Raw genomic sequence first — 16,336 nt, forward strand, 5'->3', positions numbered from 1 at the left:
GAATGAAGCAGCAGAAGTGGCTGAGAAGATGAATGAAGCAGCAGAAGTGGCTGAGAAGATGAATGAAGCAGCAGAAGTGGCTGAGAGAAAGAAGGAGGCAGCGGAAACGGAAAGACAGAATAATTATGCTGAGAAATCGTATTGGTATTTATTGGAAATTTTAACGTAAAATTAATATTTGATTATTTATATAACAAGTCCATTCAAACATTTTTTAAATATATCATTTAATAGAGATTGAAATAAAGAGAATTTTTATTATATTAATTTTATTAGTATATCTTTTTGTAGATTTTATTTTTTATTGTTTATATTTGATGAAAGCTTAATTGATAATAGAAAATGAACTTCTTATTTGTCACATCTCATTTTATTAAATTATCAGTGGAATGAAGAATATTTAAAAACAATAATTGAGAAAAAATTCACATTCTTTGAAAATCAAAATTTACAAAAATGTGTAAAAACTTAATGAATGAGTTACAAGGGCTTCTTTTAAATGTGAAAACATTTAAATAATCTTGCATATATTTTTGTCTCACACCGTATGGAGGAAGATATTTTCTGAGAAGGTTCCAAGTGCTTTCTATTCTTTGTGTGTGAGCCTTTGAAATGGGATCCACAAATCTTTTTTTGTGATTGACAGTTGAATGAGTATATCCAGCTCCATTTAAATTATTATATCCCCTCCAACAATCCGTGTATATTTTTATTTTTTCCTTCACATAACTTTTGATTGTTTGATGTAATATTTCTCTTGATCTTTTCAAAACAGGAATTAAAAATAGATTGGATAATTGACCCTTTTTTTTAGGACGTTCAATTCCTCCAATGATCCAATTTTGCCTTTTTGTTCTTCCTCTATTGTATTTTCTTTTTGGAAATATTGCTTCATCAATTTCCACTTCAGTTCCTTTTCCTCCAATAATTCGCGGATTTTCCATGTAAAATTTTGATATGCTCTTTCGGAAAGAATCATAAACATGCATCACAGAAATGTTTGATTTTCCACAAATGAAGCTGCAATGTGTCTGAGAAATTCCGACCCAAAAACATAAAGCCATCAAACAAATATTACAAATTTTGAATCTGAATTTTTCAAAATTTGTATTTTTTGAAATTTTAACTTGTTTATGTTTGCAACGAAAGCGACTTGTTTCATTTTCATAAACGTAGATTTTCATATTCTTTTAACACTTCCAACAATAGCGGTCTTTTTGTAATATCTTATGATCCAAAAGCCAATCAATTGTTTCTTTTTCTGATCTAAATATTTGAAACAATTTTTTAAACTGCTTTTGATTTTCTGCTTTGGTTGGCATAATATTTCAAATAGAGTGTTTAAAAAAAAATTTATTGAATTATTCAAGTTTTGATCTTCATATGTGAAAAAATAGAAATAAAAAGACAGTTAAGTGAAGTGAAATCAACAAATAAAATACTGAAAGCACTTCGAAATAAAACAAGGAAAAATTACGAAGAATTATAAATCTCAAGATCTAATAAAGATTTAAAAATTATCTGGAATCGAATTACAAAAATAATTGATAAATTATGCTCTGCAAAGAACAATAAACAATTTGCAAAATATATAACTTTTAAAGTACAAGTTTAGTTCAACAACACATATATAAACTAAATTTCAAAAAAATATTTGTCTCTCAATATAATATGCAAACATTTTCGTAAATACCTATCATTCTTTCATTTTCGATGCAACGTTCATCGATTCTTCAAAGTCATCCGAGTTTCCTTTTATCAGCCACTTTTGCTGCTTCCTTCTTCTTCTCAGCCACTTCTGCTGCTTCATTCATCTTCTCAGCCACTTCTGCTGCTTCATTCATCTTCTCAGCCACTTCTGCTGCTTCATTCATCTTCTCAGCCACTTCTGCTGCTTCATTCATCTTCTCAGCCACTTCTGCTGCTTCATTCATCTTCTCAGCCACTTCTGCTGCTTCATTCATCTTCTCAGCCACTTCTGCTGCTTCATTCATCTTCTCAGCCACTTCTGCTGCTTTATTCTTTTCCTCCTTTATCCTCTCCATCTATATTCTTCCAATTTATGCATTTTATCAGCTCTTCCAATTTTCTTATCGCATCTCTCACAAAATGCAGCTTATCCGCAATCACTTTTTCCAAACTTTTGTCACTGTAAACTCGGTTTATTAAAAATACCCAAGCAGAGCGACAAGCAAGTCGTGTCAAATTGTTGAATTCTTGATGACGCTTTATAATTTCTATAATTTCACTCAAATACAGTTCCTTTTTGATTGGCTGATAAAAAAATAAAATAAAAATTAAAAAAAAAAATCAAAAGAAAATAGAAAATTTCAAACGTAACGGAAAGTATTGATCAAAGTCAACAATGCCATTTCCACTTCTTTTTGTGTTTCCTCGCTTTCCTCTTTCTTCGCTGCAACTTTCAGAAGGCAACGGACACATATTGAAGCAAATTCTCTTGAAATATTCTCATGAAGCAAAAGAAAGCATTCACAAAGTCCAACAAGAAGATTTTCATTCTTTTCTTCTTTTTTTTCTTTTCTTCTTCAATTATCATCTTTACCAATCTTTTGAGCAAAGAGTTTTCTTCAAAGCTATCAGTCCATAAGTCTTGCAGCGCTTTGTAATATCCCATTTCCTTCAGCAAGCAGCAGCTTTCTACAACGTAATTTTCTTTCGTCAAACATTTTGTGCATTTTGTCGAACAATTCTTCTGGCAAAAACAGGAATTAATTCTTCTTAATGCGTTTCTTCGATTAACTCTTTCGTTTGTTCAAAGTTCGGTATCATCTTAAATACAGCGCAACACTAAAGTTAAAAATATTGTATTTTAAACAAAAAAACGTAATATCGAGTATTTAATTTTCAAAATGAATAAAAGTTAATAATATTTAATAAGCTATCACACTTCCGTGATGCCAATTTCTTCACCTTTTTGTTTCGAGCAAAAGTGAAAGTGATTGAGTGAACGATCGAAATTAAGCAGCTAAAAACAAAATATTTTTAATAAAGATTGATAAAAACAAATAAACTACATAAACAAACACACAAGCAGCAGAATTTATCAATATTTGAAAGCTATATGTGGAGAAACAGAAAAACGCAAATGAAATCAATGATCTCACCCATTATTTTTTTATTTTTAACATTTTTAAAACTGAACATGACAGACGAAGTTTCGCCAAATAACAATAATTTTAAAATAATTAGAAATAATGAGCTTTTCATTTACTATTTGAATTTTTGTTCAACTCGTCTGTCAACTAGATTATATCTCGCCATCTTTTTCAGTTTTTTGCTTTTTTGATTTTAAAAAAAAATTATATTTATAAATATTTTCTGAAGACCAATTTTCGTTTGTTTTTATCATTTGGCATTAGCTTTAGCTGAAGCCAAAAAGTTGAACAAAATTTCAATAAGTGTAGATCTTTTTCAAAAAGATTGAGTCATTTCGAATTGATTCTCTTCTGGGTTAACGATCATTGTTTTTTGAAAGTTTTTTATTTTCAAATTTTCTATTTGTTTTGCACAATATTTATCATTCCAAGAATATTTGAATTATTGTTTTAACCCTGGGTGACGTGCTGACTTCTGACGGACCTTTTTGATTTTTGACGGACGTGGCAAATTTTTCCACGTCACAGAAAAAAAAAAAAAGAAAGGAAAATTATTTTTCTTAATTACCATCATTCAATTTTCACTGAAGCAAAAGCGGAAATCGGATTTTTCATTCGTCACAGACTTCACTGACGTCATTGACGTCACTTCCCTTCAATTATTCAAAAAATGCAAAAGAAAAAACAATACAACAAGACATACGACCCAAATCTCAACATTGTTATTTTTTCATTTTTTAATATTCAACAATCATAACTATTCGTTCTTCAGTTGAAACATTTGCCTTTTTTTCTTTAAAGATATAAATAAAAGCAATATGAAAAGAATGAGAACTTGCATTGTTGTTTTCTTTCGTATGATAAATACAATGAGACTTAATGCAGAGTCTGAATTGTTTTTGAGTTATTTAATTTTAAATAATAATGCGCGTTCAAAGTTTTAATGTTAAACTAATATTTCTTTCGGAAACTGAACGAACATTTTCGATGAAATTTTTCGTAGGTTTTGTTGATTCATTGATATACAACATTGTTGCCGGATAAATTGACATTTGAGAAAGAAATTTAGCATTTTTTTCCTTTGTCGAAATGAAAAGAATAACTTTGTTCATATTTGACTTGAAATATTCAGATGTTAACCCAGAGATGATGAGAACTAAATGCATTTGAAAAAGAATAGCATTTTCAGTGGTTTATTATTTTTAAAGTTAACTGATGTTTGTTCGAGATGAGAAATGATCAAATTTTAAATATGAGTGAAACAGTGTGTTAATTTATTTGAAGTGTTACATATTTTTTCAACTGCATTTGCTGAATTGATATTTTTGTAATTGATCATGGATTTTTTCAAATTAAAAAGAACCTTCAGAAAGATTTGTTCACTCTTCTTCCACTTCTCGAAGTAATTGTCTTTAAAAAACTGCTCTTATTTTCCATCTCATTTCAAATATAATTGAGCATGTTTTAAGAAAGAATTGAAAGTTACAAAAAGATTTTTATATTCTTCTAAAAATAACTAAATAGCATGTGATGACGATTATTTTCTAAAATGACATTCCGGCTTTGTGAAGTGTTTTTCTTAAATAATCCAATTTGTTCATTATTTGAAAGAAGAAAAAAGATATTAATCGAATTGGTGAAAAAAAACTTCTCTTTCGTTGTTTTGTTTCATTTCGAAACATTTTTACTAAAAAAGATATGCTCACGTTTATTTAGCGAATGTTTGTCACCTATTTTGTGAAACGATTAAAAAAGAAAGACCTAATATCCAAAAATAGGAAAAAAAAGAAAATAATTTCTCAATCTTTCACGAAACAATCAGAAATATTCAACGAGAATAAAAAAAGATTTGCTTTTTTTTTTGGAAATCCAATATTCAACAAAAGTTTGCGATTTCCTTTTCGTATTCAACTTCTTCCATCTTTTCAAGAACATCTCTTTTGATTATCTATTTTTTCACTTCTTTCGTTTCTTCATTCTCCTCTTCTTTCAATGACCTTGAAAAAAAATCAAAAAAAAATGCTTTGAAATATTATTGCAATATCTATTGTTGATTGACTAACCTGTTTCAAATTAGCTTCAGCTGTTCCACTTTGCAATAAATCATCCATTTCCACAACTTCATTTTCTATTGCATATCGAATAATATGATGCATTGATCGCTTATTCCTCTTTGTTAATTATTTGCTGCTCCAAATAAACTAATAATGCTTATAATCAATATGGTAATATATTTGTTCTTTAATTGCAAAAAAATTACGTCATAAGAATTTTTTGAAGCAACCTCCTTATTATATACACTTTTTTTCTCTTCTCCATTTTCATCTTCATTTCTTTCCCAATTTTCAATTTTTGTCAACTTTTCCAGTTCCTTTATTGCCTCTATGATTAAATGCGACCAATCATGCACAAGTTCTTTCAATCCTTGTTCAGCGACAATCCTCCCCATTACAATCATCCTAGAGAACTAAAAAAACAAGATGAGTTAGATTGTTGCGATTCTGATGATGTTTAATGATTTTTTGAATTTCATTTATGTTACGAAATTCTATCTCCTCTTTCTAATTAAAAAGAAAGATATAAATAAATGAAGCAAAAAATTCAAATAATCAATCAATAAATAAATCACATTCCCTTATGTTCAATTCCGTTAATAGTTATCAAAAAATTTAAACTTTTTTGTGCTTCTTTGCTTTTCTCTTTCTTTGAGTCAATCTTTTGAAGGCAAATCACATTAATCGAAAGCAATTCCTCTGAAATGAATCATTCAATTAGCAACGCAAAGCATTTGTGAAGTTCAACAAAGAGTCTTTCATCATTTGCTTCCTGCTTCGCTTTTTCGCCAACATTTGCTTCTGAAATTTACTTATACAGTGAAGAATAAAGAAAACTTCCGAATCTTTATTCTATTAAATGTTGAGAATGCTTTAAATGCTGCAACAACATAATGTATTTATCCAAAGATATTTTCTTTTTTCAATCATATTTGTCAGATCAACAACAAATTTTGTTGAAAAAAACTGATTCATATATTTGAAAATTCATTCCACTCACTTGCTTATTTATTTCAAGGCTTTTTTGGATTTGCACTTTCTCATTTCATTCTTTTAACTAATTAAAAAATTCCTTTTAAAGAAGAAAATGATACGAACAAAAACTTGTAACAAATTGCAATTGCACATCATAGCATTTATTATTTTCTATTGCTTGCATATAAGAAAAGCGTTACGTTCAGAAGCAGCTGCGTAAGAATATTAATAAGAAATATACCAATGCTAAGATGAAAGGAAATGGTTTAAATTTTAAAATATGTATTATTAATAAATACATTATTTCTAGAAACGCATTCTCATAACGCAATTATTGCCTTGAAAGTGAAAGAGCATTTTGTTTTGTTTCCTTAATTATGTTATGATGGGACAAATTGATCAAAAAGACATCATCGAAATAAGATAATAAAAATTAAAATCTAATAATCTGTATATTCACATATATATGTTTTTAAATAATATTTCTTATAATTTTTTTATTTTATTTTTATTTTATTTTATTTATTTATTAATTTATTAATTTTTTTTATTTTTTTAAAGTGGAAAATTGGCGACGGACGTAAAGAGCTTTTCCCTTCACGTCACCCAGGCTTACATTGTTTATTCGATTTAGCTGAAAAATGCGAAATATTCAAGAAGAAATTTTCGCAAAATTCAATACTAAACATTAATAACTATTCAAACAATAAAAACACTAAATCATTGGATAAATCTCATTCTTTTGATTTTTCTTAACTGAATTGAAGTTTCACAATGGAATGATAACAACAGATTAAAAAAATAAAAAACAAGAAAATAAAGTCAAAAAAAATTCATTGAAAAACATAAATATGCTTCATCGTTCAAATTTTAGCTTTTTTCATAAGTATTTTGTTTTTATTCAACGAAAACGATCAAACAAAAACTGCTTTTCATTAAAAAACAAATCAAAAACAATAATCAAATGACATGAACATTTTTCATTAGAAATCGAATGAAAATAATGAAAGAATATGAGTGGACTTAACATTGATAGTTGCAAAATACTGCAAAATATTCGCTGGACATTGTTAAAGGTATTATAACAATAAAAACAATTCCAAGAAATTTGCACCTATTAACATTGATTGATGAGAAAACATATAAAGAATATATAGAAAATGATAGAATAAATAGTCCATTTCAAAATAGATAAAAACATACAATTTGTTCACTGGAAACAAAGCAAACTTAGAAATTAATGATCAAAGTTGGTATATGTGTGATTATTTTTGAAATAATAATTTTTCGAAAAATATTTTCGGATTGATAATTTTGTTTTGAATTTTAGTTAATGAGCACAGAAAAGTGATAACTCCAACAAAAACATTTCTGTCTCTCTTTCACATCAAACATTTGCTTTTGATATTGTTGAATAAATTTTCATATTTCAATGATAAATTTATTTTCGATGATTATGAATATTCGTAATAAACAACACTCCGAAAATAGTTATGATTTCAAAAATAATCACCTGTTTATCCTTTTAAGAATTGATCAAATAATAGATTGACTTATTTTCAAAATGATTGAGTCATTTGCAATAAGTTGAATAAAATTCAGAATGATCACTTCTATCGAAATGATTAAATAATTCTCAAATAGGTCTTGTCTGTACCAAAAAAAATGTTGATCTGTACGTTTTTAATGTTGATCATACCTCAAGTTGAAAATTTTATTTATTCAATTATTGATTGGGGTATTATTAGTTGTTTTTTTGTTTTCGCTTCAATTTTCATATATATGCCTTTTAATTTAACAAACAACAAAAATGAGTAAGAGCGTATGGATTGAATACACTTGTTATCTGATTATTCTTTTAATTTTTATTATTGTCACTGTCAAAGTATTTTAACACCTCATTTTTTCTTCTTGTTAAGCGTTTTGCAAATTGCAAGGACAAAAGCGAGGGTATAATTCAAGTGTTCAGGTTCAAATTGATCCGACCCACCATTGTTTTTTTAGGGTTATTTTTAACTCGGTTTTTTCGATTGATTGCTGATTTAGGGATAGGGTTAGCAATAAAAGATTAATAAAAAAGTGAACACCATGGGGGTGCGATAATGGTCTAGTAATTGGTTGAAATCCGACCATTGTGCTAGGGTCTGGGTTCAATTCCCGCTAGACACTTCTTATTTTTTGCAAATTTTTATTTGAATTTTTGGTTCCAACTCTCTTGAATCTAACCAAAGCGAGGAGTTACGTAGAATTTCATTTTTATGAACTTTCGAACCTTTGGCCCATGATAAAATAACTGTTTGTGTCAGAAATAACAAAAGAAATAATGTTTGCTGAGGTTTGTTGTTTTTTAATGTCGATTACACGCAATTAACGAATACTCCTTTATGTTTCATCAGTTAGAGAAAAATGATTGACTGTCATTGAGATATTTTGAACTTTTCATTTTTTACATTGTTTAAAAATGCCATCAGTTCCTATTTTTATTTTTCATTGGTTTGTATCATTTTAATGCTTATCACCAACAAATCTGTTACCTTTTATATATTTTCTTCATCAATCATATAAACATGCTGAACATTTTCATTTATCACTCATCCTTCTGATTATATTTGTTTCAGAAAAATACGAAAAAAAACATGTTGAAATGAATAAGATTTCTATTATTTATTTTTGAAAAAAAAGTCAACAACCATTTAACGAAATGAAAAAAACATTCACAAGTTTTTTCGGCGAGATATAATCTTGTTGACAGACGATTTGAGCTAAAATACATATAATAAATGAAAAGCGCTCTTTTTCTGATAACTAAAAAATTGAAATTATTTGGCGAAACTTTGTCTGTCATGTTCAGTTTTAAAAATGCCAAAAATAAAAAAATAATGGGCATGATCACTGAATAAATTTGTTCTTACGCATATTTCCGCATATTGCAAACTAACGTTGATGAACTCAGTAACATCCTTTTTGTTTTTTTTGTTAGTGTGTGCATCGATCAAGTTTGAACTCTGATTTTGTTTTTAATGTTTGAATCATGTGTAATTTATTAATCAACTTTTGATTGGAAGCACACAAGCATAAGATAAAATCAAGCACATAAGCATTAGATAAAATCAAACACATTCAATTATGAAAAAATATTGGCGCTAAGTTTGAGTCTTTGATTTCAAATATTGAATTTTCGAAATTTTAATAATAATTAGTTGAAAACAATTTATAACGATTTATATTGCTCCCTGTAAATTGTAAACATTCAATCGAATGTACTGGCAGAATTTTGAATTATTTGAATGAAAAGAAACGGTGAAAAAGCAACATGTTTGAACAATTCAATGAAATGTGAAAGAGATGTTGAAAATCAGCTGCCATTGGTTCATAAGCTTCTTTCATTGGAACAAATATTATGTTTCATTACGCTGAAATGGACTCAACATTAACGCTCTGAATGATCATCAAGAAACATTTATATTTTGAAGATAACTGTAGATGAGATGAATAAAGAGCGAAACAAAAAATATTTAATTTATTTCATAGAATGCATAATTTGTTTTTCGAGAATTATCTTCCAAACAGATAACTGCATTCAAAAATGCTCCATTCCACATCTTCTTCTGATTTAGAAGAAAATGAGGAAATGCAAAAGAAAGGCGTTGTTTTTCATATTTGAATTGAACCACCCTGAAAATTTGTGTGAATGATCGTTGCACTTCTTTTCTTGTTAGAATATCCTTGTATCCAAAGCAAATTCATAGAAATACAAATGAGAAATTGATGTCATGACAAAAAAGATGCTGAAACAGAGAAGAAGTCGAAAGCAGTCGTTTTGTTGAAATTTTTTTATCACTTTATTCAATTCAATTTTTCGCTTTTCTTCGAAAGTTTACTCAAGCAAGTTAATTTATCGTTGTGAATTTATACCTGATATTTTATTTAACTCTATTTTGTTTTGTTTTAAAACAAGATCTGATGTGAAAAAAATATAAAAATAAACGGTCTTCACAAAATTTAGAGTGATTCCGAAAAAAACCAGGTAATATAATAGATAAAAAAGTTTGTCGATGAGGGAAAAAGCCGACGTAGAAACCTGGAGTTTGTTTTGTTTACAGTCCACTTCTTTTTTTTTAATTAAAACAATGAAATCTGATAGTGCATTTTTTTATCATTTCCCTGTCTATTTTCTTGCATGCATCTCTTCATCTTTTTTATTTAAACATCCCAGTTTTCTTTTTTATTCTCTTTAACAATAGATAGATGAAAATCATTGAAAAACGTAATATGGATATCAATTTGTTTGAATATTATATTTAACAAAATAATATCCTCCTCTTCATCTTCAACAACATTTCCTTTCTTCCAGTCTCTTCAACTGTACAAAACACTCTCATTATGCTTCCAACTCACATTCAAATTTCTTCATTTTTGTTTTGATGATAGATAAAATAAAATTCAAAAACTTTTCTTCATCAATAATTACTCTTGCTTCTTTCCTTTCCTTTCCTTTCTATTTAGCTTTCAACTTTTTTCATTTTCCAATAAACGCATTCTCTCAGCTCTTCCAGTTCTCTTATTGTCTCTCTCATAAAATAAAGCTCATTTGAAAGAACTTCTTCCAAACTTCTATCCAAAAAAAAAATTCTTTTTATCATGAGCATTCAAGAAGTCTGATAGGTAAATCGAGTCAAATTGCGATGTTCTTGCAGACACTGGATGGTTTCTTTGATCTCGTTCATAAACAGTTCATGCTCTATTTCCTTATTAAATAAGAAAGAAAATCAAAAACGTTAATAATAAAATTTAAATGTTGAAACATATTGTTAGACGACGCAATTCAGCGCTTAAAGTGCCATTTCCACTTCTTTTTGAGCTTCCTCGTTTTCCTCTTTCATCAATGCAACTAACAGCAGACAAAGCACACCAGTTGATATCGGCGTTGTGAAAACTCATGAAAAAACAAAAGATTTGATTTGGAAAAATCTTTTACCAATTTTTCAATCTTTCCTTCGTACTTTTTGGCTTCTTTAATAAAATTCTCTTCTTTAATCACTTTGTTCATAATATTGTCTTTTTTCTGCTCCAATTAAAATATCTCGCGATATCATTCGCAATTTCTCGTGAATTCAACAAGGCACATGCTTTCAGACAATTCAACTTCCTGTTTTTAAATAATAAATTAAAGAAATTGATTTGATCAATTATTTCTTGAAAAGATAAAATCAAACCAGTATTTAATCGAAACACAAATTCTGATGAGAACATTTCAAGCCATTGAAAAACATATATCAACTAATTTTCCAAAATATTATCTTTCTTTAAGATAAAAACATGCTTTGATAATTTCTACACTATTCAACATTAATTACACTGTATATCAAAATAAATGAATAAAATTTAACATGGAATTTGCAAGCTACCGAGTTCATCAACGTTAGTTTGCAATATGCGGAAATATGCGTAAGAACAAATTTATTCAGTGATCATGCCCATTATTTTTTTATTTTTGGCATTTTTAAAACTGAACATGACAGACAAAGTTTCGCCAAATAATTTCAATTTTTTAGTTATCAGAAAAAGAGCGCTTTTCATTTATTATATGTATTTTAGCTCAAATCGTCTGTCAACAAGATTGTATCTCGCCGTTTTTTCTTTCCAAAACTTGAGGCCAGATAACATTTTCGACATGAGAAATTGTTCTTCTGACCTATCTTGGAGAAACTTCTTTGAAAGTTTGAAGAGGAGTGAAAATGAAGTGGTTTTCAACTTCCCAACAAAGAGATTGTTCCTCCACTCTCTTTTTCCAAAAACCGAAGACATTATCAATCGGATTCAGAATTGGGGAATAGGCTGCATTGAATGTAATTTGATGGCCAGCCTCCTTCACAATTTCATCTGTGTGAATGTGATGAATTGTTACGTTATCTGGGACAATAACAGAAGAATCATTTTCTTTGATTGAAAGAAGAATATTTTTGATGTTGGCCTCAAATAACTCATGGTTAACTGTTCCTCGCACAATTTCTGTGTTGCCCATTCCTTTTGTTGATATTGACGTGATAGCTGTCAAACGTTGATGAATAGGAGGAGGCGGAATCAACATCTTTTCACACCTTTGTGACCATCCATATTTCCGAATGCATTCATTATTCCAGGACGTTTCGTCAATGTGGAATATCATAGCTCCATTTCTTTGATATTCGAAAAGCTTTTCCACAAAAGCAATTCGAATTGATTTATTTTCCTCTGTATTTCCGGATGAAAATCTGACTGTTATTCTTTTTAATGAAAATTGTGGATATTTCTGAATATTTTCGTTTTTTTCTGTAAGCATGCAATGAATCGTTGTTCTTCCTATTGTTCTTCTTGTCATTGACATCTCTTTTGACAATTTCCTTAAAGTCGTTAGAAGATCTTTTAGAAGTTTTTCTCTGACAATCTCGTTGAATTGTTGATTGGATGCAATTTGGTTTCTTCCTTTTTGATTTAACGGAAAGGAAATGTCAGTTCCGCTTTGCAATTTTGCGAGACATATTGATGATGTTATTGTCGTCAATGCTCATTCGCTTGTATCCATGATTCTGATTTTTCTTGACCAAATTTCCTGCAAAGAGAAGCAAGTTTCATTCTTTTATCCAGAGTTGCAGGCGTGTTAGAATTTTTCTTTTTTTTGTTCTCCACAAAATTCCACATCTCACAGCTCCTCAATTTTTTTTCTCTCTCTTCTTTTTCCTTTATTTGAGCTTTCATCCGTATCATTTGGTGAAGATGTTCTTCAAAAGGATGAATCACAGGGCAAATGATCTGTTCAACTCTATATTCGGACAGAGGAGGCACAGCTCTTGATAATTGTTCTTTTTTCCTTTTTTTCGCGCATCCAGAAAGAAAATATTGTCTTCGTTCATTATTCTTTGATCTGTATTTTTTAGAATCGGGATTTTTCAAACAATTTCACAAAACGGGATGATCGACATTAAAAACAGACAGATCAACATTTTTTTGTGACAGACTGTATCTTTTTGAATTTTGTTCTACACATTGCTTTCAGAGATTTTTCTCAACTTTTTTATTATCTTCATTATTATGCATGGGAATATTAGACTAATAATGATACGAAGGAGAAAAAGTTTGGAACAAATCATTGAATTTTTCATAAATGCAAAAATTCTGTCATTTTCTAATTTGAATTAAGGTGGTAACTTTAAAATTTTGCGCTTTGATGTGAATAAAGTGACCTCAATACAAATTAACATAGGGTTATTAAAACATACCTCCATTAATTCAAATTTCTCAACTTAATCTGAATTGTATCTATTTTATTTAAATAAACTCTATCTTTTCGAATAAACACGAGATCATTCAAATAAAGTGCGTTTATTAAAATTATAAAAATCTATTCGCAATTCATCCATTTGCAAAATAATCAGAAATATTTAATGGCAATCTAAAATGATATTTTTCTCTGATAAAATAAACCATTTCATTGAAAGTTGTGATGGTGTCTTCGTATCCTTCTTCTTCCATCTTTTTAAACACTTTCCTTTTAGTTGCCTTTCTTTTTGCTTCTTCCATTTCAAAAAACTTCTTATCTGTAGATAGTCTTGAAATATTCATAAAGAATCTCAAGCAATCGCACATAGCTTCATCTTCCAATGTTGGCTGCTGAAGTTCCTCCAAAATGAGATCAGTAGCTCCTTCCTTCAAAAAAGCACCAATGTTCACATAGTCGCAACCCGCCGCATTTGCAAAAGTATATATGAATTGATTGTGAATTCCTCTGTGATTAGCCTTTGATGCACGAACCAACTGAGCGATTCTGCCAACAATCTCAGCAAAGTCTTCATTCCACAATGTGCATGAGAAAAAGAAATTATCAGTTGTATCAAGCCATCTCATTAAAGTAATCTCTTCTTTTGTCTCTTTTCTTCTCTTTTCATTCTCTTCTTCCTTCCTCTTCCATTTCACACATCTTGTCAGCTCTTTTACTTCTCTTGCTGCTTCTCTCGCAAAATGCAGTTCGTTCACAATAACATCCTCCAAACTATTGTCACAGTAAAATCGGTTCGTTAAAAACTCCCAAGGGAACAGATAAGCAAGTCGAGTCATATTTCTGTGTTTCTGATGATATTGGATAATCTCTTTGATTTCATTCAAATACAATTCTTTATCCATTTTCTAATAAAAAAGAGAGGTAAAAATCAGAAATATCAAAAATGAAATTGAAGTACTCAAACCAAATACTTGTTAACATTGCTCAAAGCCAGCAATTCCATTTCCACTTCCTTTTGGGTTTCCTCGTTTCTCTTCTTGCTCGATGCAGGTTTCAGAAGGCAAGGCACAATAATTGACCTCAATTCCTTTGGGAAGTAGGATCTAAAGGAAGCATAGCATTCACAAAGATCAACCAGCAGCCTTTCATCCTTATCTTCTTTTTTCTCATTTTCATCAATCATCATCTCTTTCATTCTTTTGCTCAATGATGAATCATCAAAAGTATATAATAAAATCTTTTTCAGCATTTTGTAATATCCAACATGCTTTAACAGAAAGATTGCACTTTCCAATGACAATGTCTTTTTTTCAATCATTTGGTGAATTTTATCGAACAGTTCATTTGTGAAAATTGATATGAATTCTTCTTTATTCATTTCTTCAATTATTTCATTTATTTCTTCAATCTTCTGTCTTTGTGCATTCTCATCGCAATGCCCCAGCTCATGAAGCAATTCTTCGAAAAATTTTAAAATGACAAATAGAATTGGGCTTTCAAATCACAGAATCATGAACAAACCTAAAAAATGTTCGTTTGATGTTATCTTTTTGAGCTCATCGATAGAGTTATCTTTTACTCGAAAACCTTTTCTGTTTATTGCATCAAACGATAAATGTGTTCGAAATTATTCTTTTCTCAATAAAATAAACGAAAAATTCAAACATCATTTATTTTCTTTCAAAAAGCAAATGCAACTTCAACACAAATTGCTTTGTTCTATAAAATAATAGTTTTTGTAACAAAAGTTCAACGAAATAGCAGAGTTTGGCTGAACGAGGAAAGAATGGAAAACCTTTTGTTTCTGATTGATCAAACCAACAGAAATTCATTTTGATGATATTTTCCTTTATCTTTTTTCAATATGAAGCAAATGCACTCTGAGAAAGGAATTGCAATCACTTCTAAGAAACAAATGAAATTCTTTTTATGAGAAAATAGAAACATGTAAATAAAACGATTCTTGAACGATAATATTTTTCTCATTTGGATTCAACAATTCTGATGGAAACAAGGAGAACAAATGTTTGTACACCTTTGTCATGTTAACTGTTTTTAACTTGCCTTCTTTTTCATTTTTTTATAAAAATAACTCGTTGAACTATTGAAGATGAAAGAATTCAAAAATCAAAAAGGATAAGCAAAACAAAAGAAAAGAGCAATTGTCCAAAATGATGCAAATACAGAACAAACTAATACGAAGAAAGAATCGAACAAAATTCGGCAAGCCCCAAAGAGACAGAGAGAATTGGTAATGAACTAAATGGGTGTTATTTGAGAGACCAATCCAACAACAAAGCTTTATCATTTTGAAAATCAGACAAAGACACAACAAAAGAAGAAGCAGAAAATGACCTTTTTTTAACTGCGAATTGTTTTGCAAATTCAACAGAAAAAGCCATTTTTTCCAGATAAAACGAGATTGAAAAAATGAAACAGCAAGAGCAACTTAATCTTGAGAAACATAAATGCCACACACAAATCGTCATTTCTTATTTGGGAGAAAACAATGAACAGTCTTCAATGGAAGGAATTCATCTTTCTTTTTTTGGATCGCATTCAGTCTGAATGAAGGGAGTGACAAGTTCATTGATTCATGTTGATAGAACTGTTTGCACTGATGGAAAAAAAATCGAATTATTCAATTTGTCTTGTTTGATTGAACATTGCATGTTCAGATGAATTCAATAGAATAGCCGAATGGATGAACGATGTTTCGTCAATTGTTCATTTTATTTCTGTATTCAACATAACTTTCCAATAGAAAAGCCTTCTTCTTCTCTGTATCTTCTTTTAATCCCACTGAGCGTATTGTCAACCTCGTCATCATCGCTTTTTTCTCATTTTTCACCTTCTTCTTCTTCTTCTTCTTCTTCTTTTCCTTCACCTTCTCCTCCTTCTTCACCTTTTTTCTCTTCTGCTTCATCATTTCC

At 29.3% G+C, this 16,336-nt stretch overlaps 2 protein-coding genes across 2 annotated transcripts; both read right to left on the reverse strand.

The window, feature by feature from the left end:
* Nucleotides 1-1,739: 1,739 nt before the first annotated feature.
* Nucleotides 1,740-2,045, reverse strand: MONOS_17724 (uncharacterized protein; the record flags this gene model as incomplete). Its single annotated transcript, XM_067870672.1, has 1 exon — nt 1,740-2,045. The coding sequence occupies one exon, from the start codon at nt 2,043-2,045 to the stop codon at nt 1,740-1,742; it is 306 nt and encodes a 101-aa protein (XP_067725691.1).
* An 11,467-nt stretch (nt 2,046-13,512) lies between these two features.
* On the reverse strand, nt 13,513-15,172 carry MONOS_2825 (uncharacterized protein). The gene is made up of 4 exons (XM_067872778.1): nt 15,069-15,172; nt 14,925-14,995; nt 14,368-14,861; nt 13,513-14,308 (listed from the first exon to the last, which is right to left on the reverse strand). The coding sequence occupies exons 1-4, from the start codon at nt 15,071-15,073 to the stop codon at nt 13,538-13,540; spliced, it is 1,341 nt and encodes a 446-aa protein (XP_067725692.1). The 5' UTR covers nt 15,074-15,172; the 3' UTR covers nt 13,513-13,537.
* Between the last annotated feature and the right edge of the window lie 1,164 nt (nt 15,173-16,336).

The sequence above is a fragment of the Monocercomonoides exilis genome (genome assembly GCF_001643675.1).
Source record: "Monocercomonoides exilis strain PA203 chromosome Unknown scaffold28-1221067, whole genome shotgun sequence".
Lineage (NCBI taxonomy): Eukaryota > Preaxostyla > Oxymonadida > Polymastigidae > Monocercomonoides > Monocercomonoides exilis.